The following is a 23,517-nucleotide window of genomic DNA, read 5'->3' as shown; positions in this document are numbered from 1 at the left end:
CTAATGTATCTAAGATGAGGTGGGGGAGATGTCGTTGTTTCCGACTGCCTGTAGACTCAGGAAAACTCAGTATATTGATTTATACTCTTCACATTTGAGTTCTTTCTTCAGCTATTAAAGCCAGAAACTTTCATTTTTAAAAAGTGTAAAAAGATTCTGCACGTGAATATTCCATCTAAATACATCAAATGGGTTGGATCCATGTTTGACTGGGCTGGACCATTTCAGTTCATTAAAAATTTAAGTTTAGGCCCTCTACATACACCTTTTACCCCAAGTTTTGTTAATCAGTCATAGAAACCTTGTTTGTGCATCCCCACCTGCCGTGCTAATCACATTTGTATCAATGCCTTCTAGTAGATCTCTCATGACACAGTAGATTGCCCATGACACAGAATGCCCAGAGGACATGGACAGTGGCATAAGGGGCCATGTACACTCGCTTATATTACTGAAGGAAGATTACCAATTACGTGAACATCGTTATTGGGTCCTGCTCATGTTGCAAAACAGTATGTTGAAGTGGTTATTGGGTGACAACTATGTGAGAGTCTAGGCCTCAAGCAGGGGCAAGACACAGAGCCAACCAACCATGGTTACTAATCATGACTGCAAGGTGACAACTGATGCCAAGCAGGCACATCCCTAAGTTTGCACATTGCCTCATTAAAAGGTAGTAGGGATCCACTCACACAGTCAGCTGTGCGCTCAGGACTCTAGTTTTGGTCATATTTCATGTGTGGCCACAGTGTTTAAAGACAACTGTGTCAGTAACTGACCACAAAAACTTGGTTAAAAGTTCTACTGTGGACAGGCCTGTTGGGTCTTTCAAACAGTAAGTTGGGCCCCAACACTCTTGGAGGTAGACATTTTCCCCCTATTTTAGATATGGAAAACTGAGACACAAAAGGGTTAAATGACTTGCCCGAAGTCTTGCAAGAGATGGGAGTGGATCCAAAGATCTGTCATTCACCCCAGTGCCATTCCTTGTGCATTTCCTGCTTTCACTTACTCATGAAGACTTGAGTTGCAGATTTTGCAGTTCCCATTGCCATAATCAGCCATCATGAGGTAACCATGATGAACTCAAATCCTTGCCTACAAAATACGTAAGAGGTGGTTTTATTTTCTAAGTCTTTTAAACAGCAAAGGGCTGTGTGTTGAGGGGACACTATCCCTGGCCAGGCATAAATCTGATCTACCTACCCTGTCACACATCTGTCTACAATGTCCATTCAATTTATCATCTTTGAGCTTTCCATCATCCAACAAAAATACTCCATGGACTTCTAAAAATTAGACAAAAATCTTCCCAGCACCTTAAAACTTAAGCACCCCTCCAATAACAAAGAGGGAGGTCCTGAAGATAGAGGGCGGAGAACTCCAGTAAGGAAATAGTTCTTGCTTTTAAATGTCCAAATTATGCCTTTTCTCCCCTACCATTAAGTTCTACAAACATCTTGACATTACAAGTGAGGACAGTCTACTTATTACGTTCACTGGTCCCTTTTGAGGAGTGTGCCAGTAGCTTGTTCAGAGCAGTGAAATAGGTTCTCTCATTTGTATTAGATGCCAACTACCAATGGCCCAAGATAGCCATTTGACAATCTCTCCCACTGTTCAGTGCATTTGACTACTGAAAACCAATGCTTTCGGACAGAATTGATATAAAAGGTGTTGATGAGGCATGGACATTACTCAGATCAAACACTTTGTATTAATCTAGAATGTGTTGTAACAGCCTGTTTCTACCAGCCAGGTATAAACACTTCCCAAGTGAAAACTAGACAAGAATGGGGACAGTGCATTTCATACACTCTCACACAAACACGGCGCCACTGACAGAACAGGAGAAGACTGGTGCACTGAATGCTCTACTTAAATTCAGATACAAAATGACACATCCCATGCTACGAAACATCATTTATCAATGAAGCATGCCTGTGCAAATTACATTCCTGTGAGTTTCCCATTCCACAGGGAGCATCCAGCATTACTTAATTTAGAGAAGACAAGATAACTGATTTTTTTTATTACATCTAAAGATTTCTACATAAACAGGTAACATTCAATAGGTAAACAATTTTTTCCAATGCATGTAATAAATATTTTCACTTGGTACTTTTATACAAACTGACATTGGTCTACTATACATTTTTAAAAGCCATTTTACTGGTTTGGCATGCCGTATGGAAACTAAGAGAAATTTTAAGGCAATGAATCACAGATTTAAATTCATGGAATTAATGGTAACTTGTTAATATTCTGCTTATATACATTTCCCCTTTGTTAATTAAAACAACTAACAGCAGCACTTATGGGACCACCAGCTATTCTCCCTTGTTACAAATGTAAGCTCTTTTTAAAAAGAAAAAAATAAAAATGAACACTTACATTGATAAAACAAACTCCTTTCTGAATACATGTTAAAATGTGCTTTAAAACCCTGAAATGTCAATGCAATGAAGGATTCTCTGCGATATGCTCTCCCCACAGTTCTTAGCTTTCAATTAGAAGGCAGCTCCAAGCCAGTTCAATAAAAATCTACAAGCCATCCCACCGAGAGGCTTTTTGAATCCTTGCCATGGAGGGTAACGAACAGGCACAGAATTGCTACAATGCCTATATTCAGGAAAGCACTACAAAATATTTTAAACGCTCAGTATGTCAGATTTTAGCATAGTTCAGATTTTGTTTTGCGTTTTGTTTTTTAAAAGAATGCATCCAATAATGCCCACAAGTGATTCAAAACCACTTCAGCCCTGCTATTGAAATAACAGCTATTTACTCAGATCTGTGTGTACAGCCACATACACACATGCGGTAATATACATGACACACACACACACACACACACACACGCCCCCTTCTAGTGGAAGAATTTGAGGACAAAGGAAAATATTGGTACTCCACAGCCTAAGGGTTACACAGATTCAGTAATCTACAGTCAGGTTAGCAGTACTGCAAACCAGCCAAAAGCAGGAGTTACTTTACTGCATCTTCAATAAATATGCAATGAGTGATTTTTTTTTTAAACTAAATCGGAAGGAATTCCTGGAGAATTCAGACAGACATCTGCTAAATAATGTTAACTGCAGGCAGATACAAAGTTCCAGCAAGTTATCAATCTTACAAAAGCTCAGAGAATGAAACAAATAGCCACAAAACATACAGAATAAATACCACATAGGAGAATCAAAGAGCGTTTGCTGACCTATGTGGAACAATGGGATTAAAACATGAAGCTGAACTGAAAAGCCTTTCTGCTCTTATTTAGCTGGTTTGGGGGATCACCGGCTGACCTTGGCTTTTGGAAGGTAAAGCTAAGGATGAAAGATTCCCAACTCTTTCACAATATATTTGCCACATTCAGTTCTCTAGGGTTGTCGAGGTTTTAATTACATTTTTAATTTTGTTTTTAAAAGCAGATTATCAGCTAACCTTTAACACAGCAGAATCGGTATGAACACTGCCACCACTCAGATGTGAAACAGCCATCAACTCCCCAGAACTTCATTCTTTAATTTTCATTTTCTTACCAAGTTTAGAAGGCGGGGCCACATCTGCTCTCAGTTACACTGGTGCGAGTCTGGAGGAATCAGTCACTTCAGATTCATACTAGGTATTACAGTGGAGCATCTGCTCTCTAATTACCAATTTACTAACCCAATGGATTTGCTAGACTAAAATTTATCAACTAGTTATAGTCCTAATGAAGGTTTAAATACCTCAATCTCAGACTGAATTTAAAAATGAAATATTTCCTGTTTTCTCCTTTTATTTTAAACTGATATTTAATAAATTATAAAACGGGTGTATGATGAAATATATATCTATATCAGCCAGATATGTATGGAATACACATGCATGGGAAAAACTATTTAACTCACTTTTGACTCACACACTGATCTATAAATACATATATACACACACATTTACATATAAACACAAACATTTTGTTTTCAAAATTCAAGTCAACTATTCAGTGGTAGAGGGATGCTGTAAAAACTCTAAAAACAATTTTGATGCCACATATTCATGTGAACCTGTCAATTTACCATTCAACTGATCTTACGGCAATGCCTAATTCTACTTGGATTAAAGTAATTTTTTTTTTAAATCAATGCAAGGTTTAAAGAGACAACTTTATAAGTGAAAGGTGGCCCTTATCAATGCTCAAACTAGCTGATATCAACTTTTTGGAACATAAAAATTGAGACAGGAATCTGCTAAATTGTGGTATTTCTTCCTGTCCTTCCTGATAAGCTTGTTACCTGCACTTTCAACTAGCTAAAAAAATATTTTTCACACCAGAGGACATATTCATTCTCTCTGGTGAGGACTTTGGGACACAATAGAATCACCTCCCCCTCCCACCCACCCCCAACTCTTATTTTAAAGAATCTCCTGAAAAACTGCTTTCCATCTATTTACATGTTTCTCTATTTAATAAGAATGGATCAGTCCAAATGATCCATCAGTTCTAAAAAAGACTTTCCTATGTCATGCATGTCTTAAAATAAAAAAAAAAAAAAAAGGAACAGGAATTGTAGAGCACATACAGCTCTCAAGAGTTCAATATAAGCATACTTAAAAACAGGGAATCACTCAAAATAACTAGGAGGCCAAAAAGAGAAAAATCCAGTCAGTGACCACTGATAGATTTCTACAGACAGACGTTCCAGCCCAGTTAAGTGAGTGGGCTATGGTTTGGATGGTGCTTTTGTTTGGTTGGTTTTTTAAGCTTAATGTCTAACATTCAATATTAACTGAATTTTGATGCATGTGAAGTCAGAAGATGATGGGTCACTACCACTGACAGCAGCACAAACCATGCAACAGTGCATTTTAAACCCTATTTCCTTCTCTGTGTTTGACAGGTTTGTTTTTAGCAGAAATGTAATCTATTGTGGCCAAAAGTAGGTATTCACTGACGGAGCCATTTTGGCCCCAATTCAGTAAGCTCCTTAAGTACACTGCTAACTTTAAAGCACATGAGTAGTTCCACACTTAAAAATTTAACACATGTTTCAGTACCTTGTTGATTGGGACCGTAATTATTTAAAGAATTAATACTGGAGGTTAGAAATAAAAATCTAGTGTGAAGGTGTGTCAGGGCTTTTATATGGGGCTAGATTCTATAAAACGGTCCTATCTCAAAACAATACTTCAGCTTGTGATTGTATCGAGTCTAACCCATAAGAGTAACTGACACACTAATGAGCCTGCAACAATGTTTGATGAAAGAGCTGGAACTCCACATGCCAACTGAATATACAACCATGTAGAATCAGAAATGACATTTAAAGCACACTCCCATATCCTGCACTACAGAGGGAATGCGGTGGAACAGTACAAGTAGGGTTTATATCACTTTAAGCATAATAAATCTGTGCTGAAACGGGGTTAAGAGGAATTCAGTTCTACCATCAATTGTAAATGGCGTTTCCAAAAGAAAAATCCTCCTGCAACGTAAAACTTCAGAAATTCCTTTCCTTTTTCATTAACATTACTGTGAAGAAAATAATGCCATTTGTGTCCAAACTAAAATAAGTAACTCACAGGACAAATGCATAAGTGTAAAATCTTCAGCGTCCAGAAAAATGAACTGAAGTTTCTCTCTTTTTTTCCTTTTTGTACTTTTTTTCTTTTTGTTTTGTTTTGTTTTACCAGTCAGGCCATCTTAGGTTTATATACAAAAGTAAAACTGAAAATATAGTTTTGTTCTCTGTACATGTCTTAAGTTTTTTTTCCTAAAAAAGGAAAAAAACACCTTGTCTACATTTCTAAATAGAGTAAGATAAAACCAAGCACAAAGATCTCTTTTTCTGACAAGTTCATGTAGTCCACGAATTAGTCCAATGAAATAATGTCTGGTATGCCAAAGATCGATGCCGTGTCTGTGCTGCTTCGATTTGCAACTGGATGGCCATGATTCTCTCGCAAGCTGTTGGAGGACACAAGACTGCTGTTACTGCCACTATTGCTACCATTAGTGGCTGGGAGAGTACTGCTGCCTCCTGCATTCAACTGATCAAGAAACATCTGGGATGAAGCGTAAGGGAAAAAACGAGGGTGCAAGAGTTCTGGATCATCAGATGCAGAAACTGCCGCCGCTGCAGCGGCAAGAAGGGAAGTGTTGTAATGCTGTGGAAAAAAGACAACATTGTAAAGTTACACTTCTGATTCCACAGGTTCTCTTTACAGGGGCACAAAGGAAGTACAAAGTATCTGTGTATTCTAAGCTTCCTGAATTCTAGAAACTGACAATCATTTGTCTATTCTGTGTTGTCCAAGTATTACTTTGTAAAACAATTTGTACAAGCAAGTGGACTGAAGACCTTGTTTCTAAAGCCAGAAGAAAACTGGAAACAAAGTTAGTGCTGTCTGCTCCTACTGGATAGGAAGCCATCTCTCACAATTCCAAACTATACTGAGGTACTATTGGGATGGTGAGAAGCAGTGTAATTTCCCTTTCTTACCCCTCTCCCACCAAAAAAAAAAAAACCAACCCATCTATTGGAAAGAAACTACTCATACTTCAATAGAATCTTTTGGCCAAAATTAAGAGACACAACCACCCACTACCATGACATTCAAGTCAGATACTTATTTTTACAGTAGGAAGATCTCTCATACTGCACTCAAGAAACAGATACAGTTTTAAGGAACAGTGTGCTTAAAATCAGTAGGTGGCTCACGGTTCTCAGCAATACCGGGTTTTTTGGGGTTTTTTTCAAATGTACGGGCAAGCCCCAAAGAAGTGAGCTTTCAGCTTTAAAATGACATTAGCGAGAAATACTAGTTGCCAATGATCATTTTTAAATTTAAAATAATTTAAAAGTAATTTGCATTTGGTCTTTCTGCCAGTGGTTTCCATTTTGCATTTCTCCACACAATGAAAGCAGACTGCTCAGGTTCACTTTCTGCTACACCGATGATGCAATATTTGCCATGCAAACTACAGGGCAATGATTACTTCAGAAGAATTTCCATTCCTGTTTATTTTATTATTCCAGAAAAATTTCTCATAGCATTCAAGTTTTGTAAAGCCTTCTTTACAAAAACCTACACACTAGCTCAATTTCTGATTCTCTGGAATCCCTTTAGAAGGGATTTACTTAAAATTAACTTATGCTGCATTACTCATTTTTCTACCACTTACCTGATTGTCTCCTGATAGGAAAGGGAAGAAATCTAATCCTGTGAAAGTCAAAATAGAAAGGTTTTCAGTTTCTCAAGAGAACGTTGCCCTCTTCCCCCCAAAATCAAATAATTTAACCAAAGTGTGATGTGGATGATCATGACATTTAACTCTTAGTTATACTTAGACAGTGAAGTACAGTTTGTAGGAGAGATTCAGTGTTTTTATCCCTTCAAATAAGAGTTAACCTGAGTTATGCATACAATTATCTTCTATGATCCCCAAAATAACATTTTGTATGACTGGACCACTAATCAATTGCATGTTTTCACTCCTTCACAACAGCGTGAACTTTTCACGTGCAATTTCAAAGCAGCGAGAAGCCAAACCTTGTAAATCATAAGGCATAGGTGTCATGTGGAATGGATGCCTGTAGTCCTGAATAAGTGATGTATTCATGTAACTTGTGTCAACAGCAGGAAGGCTTGGGGTTCTTGAAACTGGAGATGCTTGATGGGGTAGGTTTAAAATGCTGCAAAGGAAATAATGTTTTTCACACTTTGTAAACATGGTTGGTTTAAATGTTAAAACAGTTTGAAGATTGCAGATTTCTGCTTGTGGAAAAAAACAAAACCCAAAATACCAACACATGCATTCTACAGAGCTTTAAAAACCAAAGTTAGTTCTGAAGACATAATTCAAAATGTGGCATGCATTACAGTAAAAGCATGTGTCACTCAGGCAAAAGACATATCCCTGACACCAGAGAGGACAGCCCCCGCCAAATTTCAAAGTCTTGTTCCAAAGCATAACGGTCTAGAACTTCAACAAATAACAGTTGTAAGAATTTTTTTACGGACCCGGGCCGGGGGGGGGACACGACCCACATTTTTCTCTAATCTTGCTCTCAGAAATGGCTGAATCATTTGCACAGACACATAAAACAACAGTCTGAGGCAGTCATCTGCATGGAAAATTTCAGCCCCTATGGTTACATTTTGTCAAAGTTATAAAGATATGAAAACAGGTCTTATAATGGAAAGTATTAGGCAACTTTAACTTTAGTCACAGGTAGCACTGCCTATCTTAAGAAACGTATGAATAGCCATCACGAGTCAGGACAAAAAGACTGAGGATTTAAGAGTTATATGTATGTATATATAGTTAAAAGTCCACATAAACATCCCTACAAATATTTCTATATGCCACACAAGGCATTTCCTATGGAGCAACAGCCAAGGAGATCTTGACAAGACTCACATGATCACCGAGTGGCTTTTATTACTGGTATAATAATCGGTACAATGGCACAATCCCTCTGTATAGACCCAATGTTTTCATCCATGCACGTTTTGCCAGTGCTGCTCTACAAACAGCATCGCTATTTATCTGGTTATTCTGCTATTCTATATAGCTACTTTGCTGGTGGTAGTCTTTGGCAAAAACAGACAACACACCCACACCACACTATGTAAGTTTCTCATATCCAGGGGCGGTTCCAGGCACCAGCACACCAAGCGCGTGCCTGGGGTGGCAAGCCACGGGGGGGCGCTCTGCTGGTTGCCGGGAGGGCGGCAGGCAAGTTGCCTTCGGCGGCATGCCTGCGGACGGTCCGCTGGTCCCGTGACTTCGACGGACCTCCCGCAGGCGTGCTGCCGAATCCGCAGGACCGTGGACCTCCCGCAGGCATGCTGCCGAAGGCTGCCTGATTGCCGTGCTTGGGGCGGCAAAATACCTAGAGCCGCTCCTGCTTATACCGCTGCTGTTCTCATTTGTGTACTTTGTTGTCACAATTCTCTGCTAGCACAGATTAATTTCCATGCCTCTCAAAACGTTTGTTACACTACACACTAGCTCAAGGCCTTGTCCAGTGTTTTCCTTTTTTATCACAGGTCAGTTAAAAAAAATGCTTCATCGTTGTACTATGTTTTGTAGTAAAACTCAAACTTCAGCCTGTGAAGCTGCAGCAAGACAAATATTCACTTCTGCTAGCATACCACCATGTTTATAACTCCCCGTCTTTCTGTGAGTTACAAGTACTGAGATCAAACCATAGTTTGTGGTATCAAGTTATGTCCTGAGTTCATTACAACAGACTTTGAATAGTGAACTTCCCAGGGGCAATTAAATTTCACTTGAAATTTGTTTTCACCATTACTTGTCATGAACATACTTTCATCTTAACTAAAAATAGTGTCCACTTTATTCTTACCCCTTATTATTCAGTGGTGATGCAGGAGAAATGGAAGGACAACTCCTCTTGGCAGACGGTTCTTCCTCCTCTTCATCTGAGGAGCTGTCTATGGTTAGATCAATCACTTCTACTTTCTTATTTTTATTTGATTGATGGTGAGAAGACACCTGATGATCCAAAGAAGAACTTATGCATCCTACAAAGATTTTAAAAAAAAGGTAGTTATTCAAGTCATAATTTATATTGTAGATGCATTACAATGAAGACAAGCATCACCTGGTTACATTAAAATTACACGTGCTTGCCATAAATAAAGTTTAGAAGCCAAAACAAAAGTGAAAAGAAAACTACTTTAAAAAAGCATTAACAAAACTTTAGAAATACAGACAGGCTCACATGGATGTTAATGTTACTCAAACATCTTACTTCAAATTAATCAATAAAAAGCTACCGCTACACGAAGAGAACTTTCATGTTCCGTTGCTCATAGAATTCTAGTACTCTTTTAGAAACAAACCCACATTTTAATATTTTACACAATGTGGGTTAACAATACGGGATTTAGCTTGCACCTTCAAAAATTTAAGACTTACCATCAACTCCATTATAAGAAGCAGTTACTTCTTGAACCTCCTTTTTTGATCTCATGGGAGCCCATGACCCATCCTCCTTAAACTGAATTTCATCGCAGTCTGTGCAGTACTTCAAGATTTCCATAAACAACCTGTGAAACAAAAACCTTAATATCCATCTTCAAAAAACAAAATGGAACTGGAGAAGCACTTTAAATTAGATTAAATTAACGTAAATTAGAACCACTCTTTTGAAAGGATTAGTCCTACTTGAGAATTTTGGGCATTTTTCTCTCCTTAGTACAAGTTCTCAACAAGGAAACTGAAATTTTAAATTATTATTTAAAATAATAACCTGCACATTCACTTAATGATACAGTAGAATCTCGATTGTCCAAACCTCAATAAGTTGAACTTCTTGTTGGCAAAACGGGTTCATGCCCCGCTATGTATATTATGATGAAAATTCCCCTATTTATCCAGATTTAGTCAATGACTTCCCTGACATTTACATAATCAAGAGTATTCTAAGAATCCAAACATTTGAGTAACTCAAATGGACTCTAGTACATTGCATCAAGAAATGATGCACAAATTGATAAGTAAGCACATTTATTTCAAGGCAAAAGAGTGAGGAACAATCACTGCTTATAACTGCACACCTCAATTTGTCTGGGTAACCATCAGTTGCTTGTTTCCTTAAGATACCTTCCACTATGGATGCAGTAATGTTAACAAAAAATTAAACAAAGCTTCCTTAAACTGGCTGTGAACACAGCTGGCCTAACCATGGATCAAGCTGTCTGAGGGGCAGCCATTTCTGAAGCAGGCTCTCAGGAATTATTTCATGTGTAAAGTGGACAGGTCTAATGCGTAAAATGAATAAAATGCCTCAAAAGAGGTGGCCAGACAATACTACTTTAAGGAATGAATTTTCTATTCACTGTACAATTAGTTCTTACTTCTGTAAAAGAATATTCTATGTTGATCCCTACTGCTAAGGGATAAAATCTAGAGGAAGGATTAGGAGAGGGAATAGTTAAAATAGCATAATCACTTTGATATATCTTCTTTACCAACAGAGCTATAGATATTAGCTGTTTGGTGACTCAAGTGTAGCAATCCATAGAGATTTACCATTGGGAAATACGTTTCAACTTGGGAAAGAGCGATCCTTCCCAGTAAAATTAAGCTTTTTCTCCTGAACAGAACCACATGATAATTTCCTCATTCCCTCCAGGACACACACACTGCTTTTGGAGTAACTCAAATGGACTCTAGTACATTGCATCAAGAAATGATGCACAAATTTATAAGTAAGCACATTTATTTCAAGGCAAAAGAGTGAGGAACAATCACTGCTTAAATGCTTTTGGAGAAGCAAATTCCTGCCCAGGTGGACCGGGATCTACAGAACTAATACTGAGCACTGAATCCAAATGTTGCACGTGTGCATAGAAGCTGGTGCTTGCTTTCAGTGGGGTTTTTAGGTTTTTTTTAATAAGTAGCATCAGGGAAATAAATACATGTAACAACTCCAAATGTGGGAATGTGCATAAAATTTAAGATAGGAATGTCTGCTTATAAACTATTCCCAGACATGGTACAACACAATTACAAAGTATGCACCGTATTTGTTCCAAATGTTACTTACCCATCAATAATGAGGTGTTCATAGGGAGCCTTCTTGTCACAAACAGGACAAACCCAAGTAGGTTTCTTCTCATTCATTTGAATGTACAGAGTGGCATCAAAACACTGCAGATGTGAACAAGTCAGGGCCCTACAAGGGATAGTCAGCCGCATTTTCCCAAGCTTTAGGAGGAGAAAAAAACAAAACAAAACAACTGTTGCCTCTTTTGAAAAAGAGCTGTTCACCTGTTTTAATCAGGAAGATACAACTGTGCTACAGTTCAGTTTCTAAGCATTAAGTATTTTGAGAAATACAAGTTCTGATTACTATATTCAAGTCACACACCTTTGCTCTGGCTTTTCTGTGTACCTTATAGTATCAATAACAAGTCCTACTACAAATAGATTTTTGTTAAACGAAGTTGAGACATGGGAAATGGAAGACCACTTCATTTTTACGCTGCTGGCCCAAAATGCAAAGTCAATTTACCTTTTGTCACTTACCATAGTGTTTTAGACTAATAAATATGAAAAATAATTATTCTCCCTCATTGGTGTACTGAAAGCTACAGCTAATTTGCCATCCACTACCACACTAAGTCTCTTTCAGCATTGCAGAGTATCTACAGACACTATATAGACTATATAAGAGATGATGATGTTCACTCCCAGCCTTTGATGCAGGAAGTGTCTTTTTGTTCTGTTTGTTCAGCACCTATCACAATGTGGCTCTGCTCCATAACTGGGGATCCTGGCCAACACCATCCTCCAAATCAACAACTGCCCACCTGAAGTCTGTCCAAAATGGAAAAATCTACTCCAAAAGAACAGTGCCTAAGCAACGTAGATGATCACACTCACATGGCATACTACAGATAGAGAGTGGGCTCAGTCTAAGATTTAGACAAGAAATATCTTGACAAAGAAAATACAGTCCAAAACCAATCCAAAGCCTAAAAATATTACAGCTCTCTCATTTAAGTAAAATACCTAATGGAACTGTCTGCAGGATGTTTCAGAAGCTACAAGGTCATGTACACTCCTAACAGGCAATACAGGACTAGTGCCACAGGGTGGCACTCGCTCTCAAAACATCAAAGAAGCTAAAAACACCAACAAAAGAGAACAAAGGCTCTGCTTGTAGTGAACTACTTCCTTCCCAAAGCTTCTCTGCAGCAACCTTTAACAGGGTGACCAGACAGGAAAAGTGAAAAATCGGGACGGGGGTGGGATGGTGTGGGTAATAGGGGCCTATATCAGAAAAAGACCAAAAATTAGGACTGTCCCTATAAAATCAGGACATCTGGGGTACATCCAGACTACGCGCCATATCCGCGGGTAGCAATCGATTTTTCAGGGATCGATATATCGCATCTCACCTAGATGCAGTATATCGATCCCCGAACGCACTCCTGTCAACTCCGGAACTCCACCGGAGCGAGCGGTGGTAGCAGAGTCGACAGGGGAGCCGCGGATGTCAATCACGCGCCGTGAGGACCCGAGGTAATTCGATCTAAGATGCTTCGACTTCAGCTACACTATTCACGTAGCTGAAGTTGCATATCTTAGATCGATCCCTCCCCAGCACAGACCAGCCCCTGGTCACTCTAACCTTTCAGCAGCCTGAAATATCTGCTTCCATTCTCAGCAACATTCATCCACACAGTAGCTTCTAACCCTTATCTTTATTTTGTTTATTCTTCTTCCCTCTGGATTTCAATCATTAACACAAGTCAGCTACAGAAGGAAGAGGGGAGTCATACATGTCCCAGAGGAATATGCAGTGATGCTGGTATAGAGATCAGTCAGCAGGAGGTGCTATGCATGCCATGTATTTGGCTACCCTTCCCCCAATACCCATGACCAAGCATATTATTTCTTTCATGCAGTACTAGTCCCCCTGATCCATATCTGTTCTAAATTCATCTCCCTCAGATGGTAGGTCAATGGCTCATTTGTCTTTTGGGCATAATACAAATTCACCAACTACAATCAGTATCATGATTAAGCATGTTGGAAACAGAAGACCTTTTGTTTTCCAGAACCTGGATGCTTACATATGATGCAAAATAAACACCAATAGCAGCAGCAGCGCAGTGACACAAAACTCCCCAGGAAAAAACAGGTTAATGAGAATTGTAACAAGATTTGAGGTATAAAACGTTGAACTCGTTCTTAAATACACAACACCAAATAATGCAATGTCACACTCATGAAGAAATAGAAGTTTTCTTCTCATAATACCATTACCATATTGCATATATAATTTCTGAGCACTAGTTAAGACTTAATAGGATGCCTAAATACAGTGTGTGCAATGTGGACAAGTAACAATGGTCTCATTTCCCAACTTCGGCATGAAAACTTATTAGGTTAGATCCTTCAGTCTGGCCAAGCTGTGTTCATGTTACTAAGGTAAAAGATGCCGAGGGGATGGAAAACACTCACAGATCCTCTTTACACACTACATAAAGTTACAATGAAAGGTTCAAGTCCAATATTTTTGGCAGCAGTCTCACAACATTTAGCCTAATACATTGTCAATGTAAAGAACAGAGTTATCATCACAATAAAAAGAGAAAAACTAAAGAAGGGAAGATAAGAATTTGCAGAAAATTGCAGAACCACAATAGTTGCCAGATTTGGGGGGAAAAACATTCATGTCAATTATTCTCTCCTGTCCTCAAGGCTGAGGTTATTTTTGGAAACAGACACACATTGTCTTTCAAACTTCCTCATGAACACTGTCCTATCAGCAGCCCCTTGGCCTGCTGAATCTTGGGTCAGCTCCTTCCAGGTGCCTGCTTGAATTTCACAAATTTGGGGTAGGGCTTATTTGCAAAAGCAACTTACAAGGCAATTCGGAACATATTCAGAGGTGATTTTTCAGCCTCTTAGAACCTTTATATTTTTCTCCTCTCAAATTTAGGGCCCAGTCTCGCAACTACTTTTATAAGCAAGAATTACTCTTATCAGGGCTGCAGAACGGGGCTTTTAGCAGCCATTTTTCATCATGCTGGGCTGAATACATGCCATGCTTTACAGTCTTTGGTTCTGGTACTTGAATTACTGGCGATTAAGAACATTTAAGAAAAAAAGATGAGACTTTACTCTCAAAAAGCGGAAGAGATTTTCTTCAAACTTTCCCAAGGAAAATTTACCTTGCGTCTGAGACCAAGCATTGACGGTTTCGGAAAGTTACGTATTAGCAAATGAAAACAAGGGTTTTGTCATAGAATTGTTTTCACGACCATGAATAGTATGTTATTAGTCACCATCCTTTCGTTTATATTGCAAAAGCCACTTTACAGGACACACGGGAAGATATATCTGTCCTTAAGAACTTCTGCAATGACAGAATAGTGAAAGAGGAACAGTGAAGCACTTTTAAACTAGATTGCACTAAACAATGGGCACGCTGAAGGATGACTCCCAAAGTGTGGGCACGTTACATACACATCACCAGGATGATACAGAAAAACATACCTAAAATATTCTGTTCTAAACCTTCCCATTTATTGGAAGAGACTAGGCTTAAAGAGAAAGAGGAAGCATAGACTGCAATAAAAACTATTCCACAAGAGTTACTTCTCAATGCTAGCTTGGGTATTTCGTTTATATTTCACATCACTAAAAACTTAATTTTTCATTTCTGCATTAACTTTAATTCAGCTATCTTTAAGCTTGCGGCCATGGAGACTGCCTTGCAGAAGTCCTTCCTGCTCTAATGTGAATTTGTCTGAACCAAAACTCAGTCAAAGAACTAACATTTAAAAAGCTCTAGCTAAAAGGACAGATTATGAGACCTCAAATTGCATAAAAAAACCCTCTTCCTATCTCTATGCATAAAAGAAAATACCTTTAAGCTTGTTTATTCCTAGATCAATTTCTAGGTATGTTTAAGAGTAAAACTGATAGACGGTTCTTTCCCTCTATAAACAGGGATGAGTAGGACAACAAACAGATGTATTGTTTTAGAAAACTGGTCAGCAGGAAACCAAAACCAAAAGGTTGCAAAAACTATGAATTGCCAAAAGTACCAATAAAAGGCAATCAGCTGCTACTGAAGTAAACATCTGTAACCCCAAAAGATGCACAAGGCTTTAAGTGACTGAGCTACTACATTAGCACTGTTAACATGTAAATGAATTCCTATTATTGCTTTTCACTGAACCTAAATAGTCTTTAACTTTAGGAAAAAAGAGCATTGTATTTAAAGAATTAAACCATGATAGCACAGTACTAGTACTTCCTAAGGTACTGAGGTTCCAACAGTACAAAGCAAAAATTTAACTATGCAAAGATTCAACAAAATCTAGTTGTTAATATTATGAATACAAGTGTGTTCTTGACCTTTAAATTAATGCATTTTTTGTATTACATCTCTCAAACCTCTTAAGAACAGGATTTCACTTTTTATAAAAGCAATACCGCTGCACTCTCTTGTGCTGAATAAAAAGAGTACTTTTATCTGGTGACATAAGTGTTAAATACTATTACAGCTAATATGTGCCATACCAAAAAGCCTTACGAATGAAGATTAAATATCAAAATATCCAGCACAGCTATAAACACAATAATCTGCCTAACCAATATTTTTAGGAAAAAGAGTCAGCAAAGTGAATTGTGCTCTTTGCAACGTTGAGTTTTTGTATCCAAAAATATCTTTCCATTGTCAGAATCTAAGAGGCCATTTAATAACCTTACAAATAAGCCCCAATTTTGCCAGGCAACAGAGTAAGTAGCTAAGTCAGCTTTATTCTTGAGAGTCGCATTTCAAAACTGAAAACTTTCAGCGTCAGGCTTAAGTGGATCTAGACAAATCAGGAAACAGATGCATCCTTATTCTTGACACAGTTTAGGTTTTAGCTGCAATTAAGACACTCTGTTGACCAATGACAAAGCACACAGTAATGAAGAAGTATGTTACACTTCATGGGAAAACTAAGGGTATACAGGATGCAAAATAAAGTTTAAACCAATTATTCATATTGTAATTCAGCTGGTGATAAGAACTGTAATATGTACAAACTATTGTTTAATTCCTCTTATTTTCCAGCTCCTTTTACCTCAGTTAACAGTTCAATAAATCTGTTTTGATTAATGTATTTGATCTCATTTCCAAATTCCATGGGACTAATAATTAAAGTCATTTGTGAGTTGCACAGATTGGTATGGGAAGCAAGCAATCCTATTTCAAATTTTGTAGCAACCTTTATTTGCTTAAATGTCCTTTGGACTACTGATTCTTTTTTTAAAATTGAAAACAATAAAACCCTATCATTGAAGTGTACATATATACCGATCGACTTCAGTTACAGGAATTTAACTCTTTGGCTCCAGGAAGCCAGTTGTTGGTGTACATGTATACGAGGATACATTCATCCTATTGCTAATAATGGCTGTACCACGGCCAAGCACCCAGGAGTTAAACTATGTTCAATATCTAGATAAACTATCCTCTTTTAGGACCCAACCCATCAACACTTAAAGGTGATTAACTTAAAGCATTTGCATAGCTCCAGTGAAGTGAATGGAACTACAGTAACTCCTCACTTAAGGTTGTAGTTATGTTCCTGAAAAATGCGACTTTAAGCAAAACAATGTTAAGCAAATCCAATTTCCCCATAAGAATTAATGTAAATGCGGAGGTCAGGTTCCAAGGAAATTCTTTTCACCAGACAAAAAACTATTTTATATATCTATATACAGACTGTTTAAAAAGTATACTAATACAGTATAAAGTATGTAAATAATGTAAGTAATTTAATACTGTTCACAGCTATGATGATTGTGAGTCTTGGTTAAGGTGATGAAGTTAGAGGGTGGAAGAGGGTGGGATATTTCCCAGGGAATGCCTTGCTGCTAAATCAGTGGTTCTCAAACTTTTGTACTGGTGACCTCTTTCACATAGCAAGCCTCTGAGTGCAACCCCTCCCCATATAAATTAAAAATACTTTTTATATATTTAACACTATTACATATGCTGGAGGCAAAGCAGGGGTTAGGGTGGAGGCTGACAGCTCACAACCCCCCATGTAATAACCTTGCGACCCCCTGAGGCGTCCCGACCCCCAGTTTGAGAACCCCTGTGCTAAATGATGAACTAGCACTTGGCTGAGCCCTCAAGGGTTAACACATTGTTGTTAATGTAGCCTCTCAGGCCACAAGGCAGCAGGAATGGAGGGGAGGGGAGACAGCATAGCCAGGGGCGGCTCTAAGTATTTTGCCACCCCAAGCATGGCAGGCAGCTTGCCTGCGGGAGGTCCCCGGTCCCGCGGATTCAGCGGCACGCCTGTGGGAGGTCCGCCGAAGTCACGGGACCAGCGAACCCTCCGCAGGCATGCCGCCGAAGGCAACCTGCCTGTCGCCCTTGCGGTGACCGGCAGAGCGCCCCCCGTGGCTTACCGCCCCAGGAATGCACTTAGCGTGCTGGTGCCTGGAGCCGCCTCTGAGCATACAGACAGAGACAGACACACACATCTTGTGTGTGGGGGAGAGAGAGAGAGAGAGAGAAAAATGCACACTACCCCTTTAAGTAAACTGACTCAGTCTTAAATGCATTGTCTTTTTAAGTGGATTAGGAAGTTAAGACCAGCAGCTGCTGCCCCAGGCTCTCTCTGTCTCTCTCCCCACCCTGCTCTATATGGAGAAGAAGGAGTAAACGGGGTGTAGGAGCGGGGGGGAAGGGGGGGGACTCCCTGACATTAGCTCCCCCCCGCACAGCAAGCAGGAGGCTCAGGGAGAAGCTCCGAGGCAGAGAGCAGGAGCAGCACATGGCAGTGGGGGAAGGGATAGCTGCAATTGCTAGCCTGCTGGCAGCTGCTGCACAGGGAACTTAGGGGAACAGGGAGCTGATGGGGGGGCTGCCAGTCCACCCTGGTTCCAAGCCCCCACCAGCTAGCTGCAAGGGGCTGCTCTTCCTGCAAACAGTGGGCAAAGCAGGCAGCTCCTAAACGACACGTTAGAAGGAAGCATTGCACAACTTTAAACCAGCATGTTCCCTAATTGATCAACAACCTAATTGATCAGCAACAGTAACAACATTAACCAGGACAACTTTGAGGAGTTACTGTATTCACATGCTCAAAGTTAATCACGTGCTTATGTGCTTTGCTGGATATGGGGCCTAGGCACTGGATCCCAAACTCACAGAGTTAACATATAAGTGAACACAGCTTTAACTTGCATTAAAAATTGTTCCGTAACAGCCAGTTTAGTTTCATCAGAACGAACTTTGGAGGAGTTACTTTTACACTTACTGGACAGAGAAGAGAAACTCTTAAACTGGTTGTAGCTATTTCACTGTCTGGGTCTGCAGTCAGTTTCTCTTTTACTGCCATTTGAAGGAAGGAAAAAAAACAGAGAAAGGTTTGTTACACACACTTCACCAGGATGATATAGTAAAACACATGCTTAAAACAATCTGCTTTAAACCTGCAGTGTGCTATGTCTATTGGGAATGAGCAACATTGATTATATTGTCCCAAACTCCTGCAGTCTATAAACCTGAAGTAAAATATTCATGTGTGCATATGTAGACTGTAGTTCCTATGCAGTTTCTACTCTCCTAAAACTTCAGTGGAGCACCATGAAAGGAGAAACTTCTTCAACACAATATTTCATTTCTAAAAAAGGGTTTCTGCATGAAAATACTAGATTTTTATGGGTATGCATTTTAAAGTGATTAGCTCTCTAATAAAGCAATATCAAGTTCTTTGGTCAACTGCTGGATTTAGGCACATTAGAAAAAAACATTTTTGTTGTTAAATTCTGCATGTAGGCTAGCATTGCTCTGCCTCTTTGAAATAAGTAGTCGGGGGCTCCAATGATTCAAGGGAAATGCACCAAGGGTTGCAGAATTGATAGGTAAAAGGCGGAGCATGACCAGGCAGGCTCTCTTATAGAATTAGCGTTGTAAGGATTGCAGTCAAATATAGGCCCTGGTTCCTCCCTTCTACCCTCCATTTTTGTCTATAAAAAGAGTTATAAAAGTAACACAGTTGAGATTTAAATGCACAGAAATCAGGCAATTCCACAGTTGCTACATGACCCTTAGCTGCCCCTTCTTAGTGGGTATTTCATTAATGTGTATCCTCGTAAGTGTGGTGTGGCCAAGCACAAAGTCCTTGAGAGGAGACGAATGGCTCAGGAAACGTCGTTGGATTGCCTGATTTTTGTGCCCTTAAATCTCAAATCATAATGTTACATTGACATAGTTTCATACACATGACTGTTCAGTATTATTTTTGTACTTGGCATTTAGTTGTGTTCTATTCTATGTAGGTTCTGATACTGTGTTCATCACTGTAGTACCTGGGTACCTTCCAGAAGTAAATGAAGCAACATGACAAAGATCTGTGACGTTTGCTCCCTCATCCTCTCCCTGGGAAGACATGTGCACAGCAGCGTGATCTGTTTGTTACTTTTATTAAAGTTACCGGAAATTACACACACATTGCTGTATCTTTGTATTAGAGAAGGCAAGATCAAAGAAACACACCTTGCACTTAGACAAGAAGGTGATGAGGTTTGGGATGGTCCTGTGGGGAAAGTCATTCCACAGTTTTAGGCCAGCTCCCAGACAATCACTGTCTCCTGCACAGATGAGCTTTACTTCCATTGTGCCAGAGGAGCTAAGTTGTCAACCATGGTCAACATATCAGTATGCTGGTATCAGGGAACAATGTCAGACACTGAGTTCACGTTAGGAACTCTGAGCAAAATGCCAGGTGAAATTAGTTTACTGTTTTTTAACAAATTAAAATCGGATTAGTTGAGTGGCCAAAAATTCTCTTGCATTTCTACTCCTCGGTGGCAATGGTGTTACTGGGCTGGCTCATAATGCAGGCAAAGGCCTTTGATTACTCAGATTTACACTATACTTCAGTGATAGCCTTCAATGGAATGAAAGGATTCTAGGATTCTCTCTTTTTAAAAGGAAGGTTTGTGAGTTCACTATATTTTTTACCTGCGAAGGGTGAGTTAAGCAATGATAAGTATTTGCAGGGAAAGTAAAAGGCTAGAGTTGCAAAGTTACAGCATGGGTTGCGTGGAAGCCTGAAAGAGCAGTAACTATCACAGTAGTGCAGTGATACAGAATAAACAACTTCTCTGCTAGTGAAGATTTAGTTTCTGAAGGGATCAGAAGGTTTTTCCTTTCCTTCCTTATTCCCATGATTCAAAAATTTAGATTTACAAAAAGTAGCCTTGCATATAGTAGCAGAGGCCAGTGCTAAAAATCTTTTTACAAAAGCTGTTTCTTTATATTTAGATCAAGAATTTGAATGTATCAGGCATACTTAGTGCTTTAGAATGATCAGGATTCCTTATTCCTTTTGCTCGTAACCTCTGTAGTAAAACTGTAGAAGACAGCTGTTTTACAAGATAAACTGCCATAGAGTAATTCTGGAAAACAAACATATAATGAAACAACTCAGCTGATATAATCCAAACAACAATCAATCTGCACAAACACCATATAAAATTTATCATCTCAGCGATTAGGAGGACCTAAACGTCAACCATCGCTACAAAATGGTGGCATAACATTTTCAGACTAAAGAAAATCCATTGTGTCTATGTTCTTAGTTGGTACTAGGAAGTTCTCAGGACCAGGATTTTAGCCTTTAGTAGAGAAGCAGCAAGGCGGATCACAAGCTCCACTGAGCCCACGTCCAGACTACAGCCTAAAATCGATGTGCTTAAAATCGATTTTATAAAGCAGGTTTTATAAAATCGATTTTGTGCATCCACACTAGAGGTACTTACATCGATGTTGAGCGTCCATTTTCCCTGGCGTCCATCTTTTGCTTGAGCGTTGCACTCTGGGTACCTATCCCACAGTTCCTGCACGGGTCCCTGCCCTTTGGAATTATGGGTTACTAGCCCAGTGCATGATGGGATCAAAGTCCCCGTCCTGGGTGGTTCTGGGTACAGCTTCATCCCCCCCCCCTTCCTGTAAACGGCACACAGTCAGTTCGCGCTGGGTGGTTCGGGGAACGCGAGAGCAAACCGCGGCGAAGCTGGTCTCCTTTCCCGGTTTGCTCTCGCGTTCCCCGAACAAGCAGGTCTCCTTCCCTGCGGTTTGCTGGGTGGTCCGGGGAACGCGAGAGCAAACCGCGGCGAAGCTGGTCTCCTTGCCCGGTTTGCTCTCGCGTTCCCCGAACCCCGAGCAAGCAGGTCTCTTTCCCTGCTGTTTGCTGGGTGGTTCAGGGAACGCGAGAGCAAACCGCGGCGAAGCTGGTCTCCTTCCCCGGTTTGCTCTCGCGTTCCCCAAACAAGCAGGTCTCCTTCCCTGCGGTTTGCTGGGTGGTTCGGGGAACGCGAGAGCAAACCGCGGCGAAGCTGGTCTCCTTTCCCGGTTTGCTCTCGCGTTCCCCGAACAAGCAGGTCTCCTTCCCTGCGGTTTGCTGGGTGGTCCGGGGAACGCGAGAGCAAACCGCGGCGAAGCTGGTCTCCTTCCCCGGTTTGCTCTCGCGTTCCCCGAACAAGCAGGTCTCCTTCCCTGCGGTTTGCAGGGGGGTTCGGGGAACGCGAGAGCAAACCGCGGCGAAGCTGGTCTCCTTTCCCGGTTTGCTCTGCGTTCCTCGAACAAGCAGGTCTCCTTCCCTGCGGTTTGCTGGGTGGTTCGGGGAACGCGAGAGCAAACCGCGGCGAAGCTGGTCTCCTTTCCCGGTTTGCTCTCGCGTTCCCCGAACAAGCAGGTCTCCTTCCCTGCGGTTTGCTGGGTGGTCCGGGGAACGCGAGAGCAAACCATGCTGTGCAAGCAGGAAATGGAATTTCAAAGTTCCCGGGGCTTTTCCTGTTTACCTGGCCAGCAGAAGAGTACCTTTACCTGTGTAGAGCGGCCACTAGAGCACTGTGGGATACGTCCCGGAGGCCATTAACTTCGATGTCCGTCCACACTATCATAAAATCGATTTTAAGAAATCGATTTTGGGGTTACTCCTCTCGTTTAGATGGAGTTCCAAAATCGATTTTAGGGACCCTTAAAATCGATTTTATGCACTCTGTAGTGTGGACGGTTACAGCTTTAAATCGATTTAGAGCTCTTAAAATCGATTTAAAGCTCTAGTCTGGACCTGCCCTGAGATTAGAGCCAGTTACAAGGGAAGTTATACATTCAGCTATTCTAACATCACAGTTATAACTCTTCTCAAAATTTCAAACGTGCAACTTGGGGCATTTTGTCGACAAGCAATTTATAAAGGATAATTTCATATAAATAGCATTAAGGCAAAGTGCAGTACTACACACACATTTAAGGGAAACAGTCACGTCAAATTTGGTCTAAAGTTCAAGTTTTGAAAAATAAGCTTTTATAAAACCGAAGACCAGTAGACATGCTTCCATGAACATATTTCATTTAACTGCATTTGAAGCAAGTGGTCTTTAAAAAAACAAAACAATCCACCTTTGTATTCTCTGCAGTGTTTACAACCCAATCTCTACAGGCACAGACTCTGAAAGGGAAGTTGATTACAGAACCCCGCAACCAGTTTTACTGTTGGAGCCAAGAGAACAAACTAAAACTACAGTTGTGAAGATTTTAGATTTTTAAAGTTATTTTGGGGTTTTCATATTAACAATATCCTATCATAAGAAAGTGCATTGTCTTTTTTAAAATAGGCTATGAAACCACACAGTACAAGCAGAAACACCAAGGGCAAAAAAAATTGTGTCCTCATGTTGCATGATAGGACCACATTCAAAACCACGTGGTATAAAATTTTCTCTCTCTCTCTCTCTCTCTCTAAACTTGAGCACGATTAACAACTATTTTCTTAAAATAGAGAATAATCAGGTTCTTTTAAATAGTTTATTGCAGAAAACACACGCTAAGAATATTCTTTGAGGGCAAAGCCCCACTTCTGGATCCATAAGCCATTCACGTTATTTGTTTAGGAAAATGATAAATATGAGAAAGGACTTCAACAATAATTGGCAGGTAGAGAGGGCTAGAGGGGACTCAG

At 40.0% G+C, this 23,517-nt stretch overlaps 1 protein-coding gene across 1 annotated transcript in view; it reads right to left on the bottom strand.

Moving 5' to 3' along the window:
* Positions 1 to 5,761: 5,761 nt before the first annotated feature.
* Positions 5,762 to 23,517, bottom strand: part of PIAS1 (protein inhibitor of activated STAT 1) — a 78,568-nt gene continuing 60,812 nt past the window's right edge. Inside the window, exons 9-16 of the mRNA XM_050967564.1 lie at positions 20,845 to 20,950; positions 18,805 to 18,878; positions 11,565 to 11,725; positions 9,932 to 10,062; positions 9,357 to 9,534; positions 7,534 to 7,676; positions 7,166 to 7,203; positions 5,762 to 6,147 (exon numbers count right to left, since the gene is read on the bottom strand). Of these exons, the coding sequence (XP_050823521.1) occupies positions 5,854 to 6,147; positions 7,166 to 7,203; positions 7,534 to 7,676; positions 9,357 to 9,534; positions 9,932 to 10,062; positions 11,565 to 11,725; positions 18,805 to 18,878; positions 20,845 to 20,950 (1,125 nt within the window). The 3' untranslated portion in view covers positions 5,762 to 5,853. The remainder of the gene's footprint in view (positions 6,148 to 7,165; positions 7,204 to 7,533; positions 7,677 to 9,356; positions 9,535 to 9,931; positions 10,063 to 11,564; positions 11,726 to 18,804; positions 18,879 to 20,844; positions 20,951 to 23,517) is intronic.

This window comes from Gopherus flavomarginatus, chromosome 9, assembly GCF_025201925.1.
Source record: "Gopherus flavomarginatus isolate rGopFla2 chromosome 9, rGopFla2.mat.asm, whole genome shotgun sequence".
Lineage (NCBI taxonomy): Eukaryota > Metazoa > Chordata > Testudines > Testudinidae > Gopherus > Gopherus flavomarginatus.
Note: the sequence above shows the minus strand (reverse complement) of the source record. Positions and strands in the feature narration are given on the sequence as shown.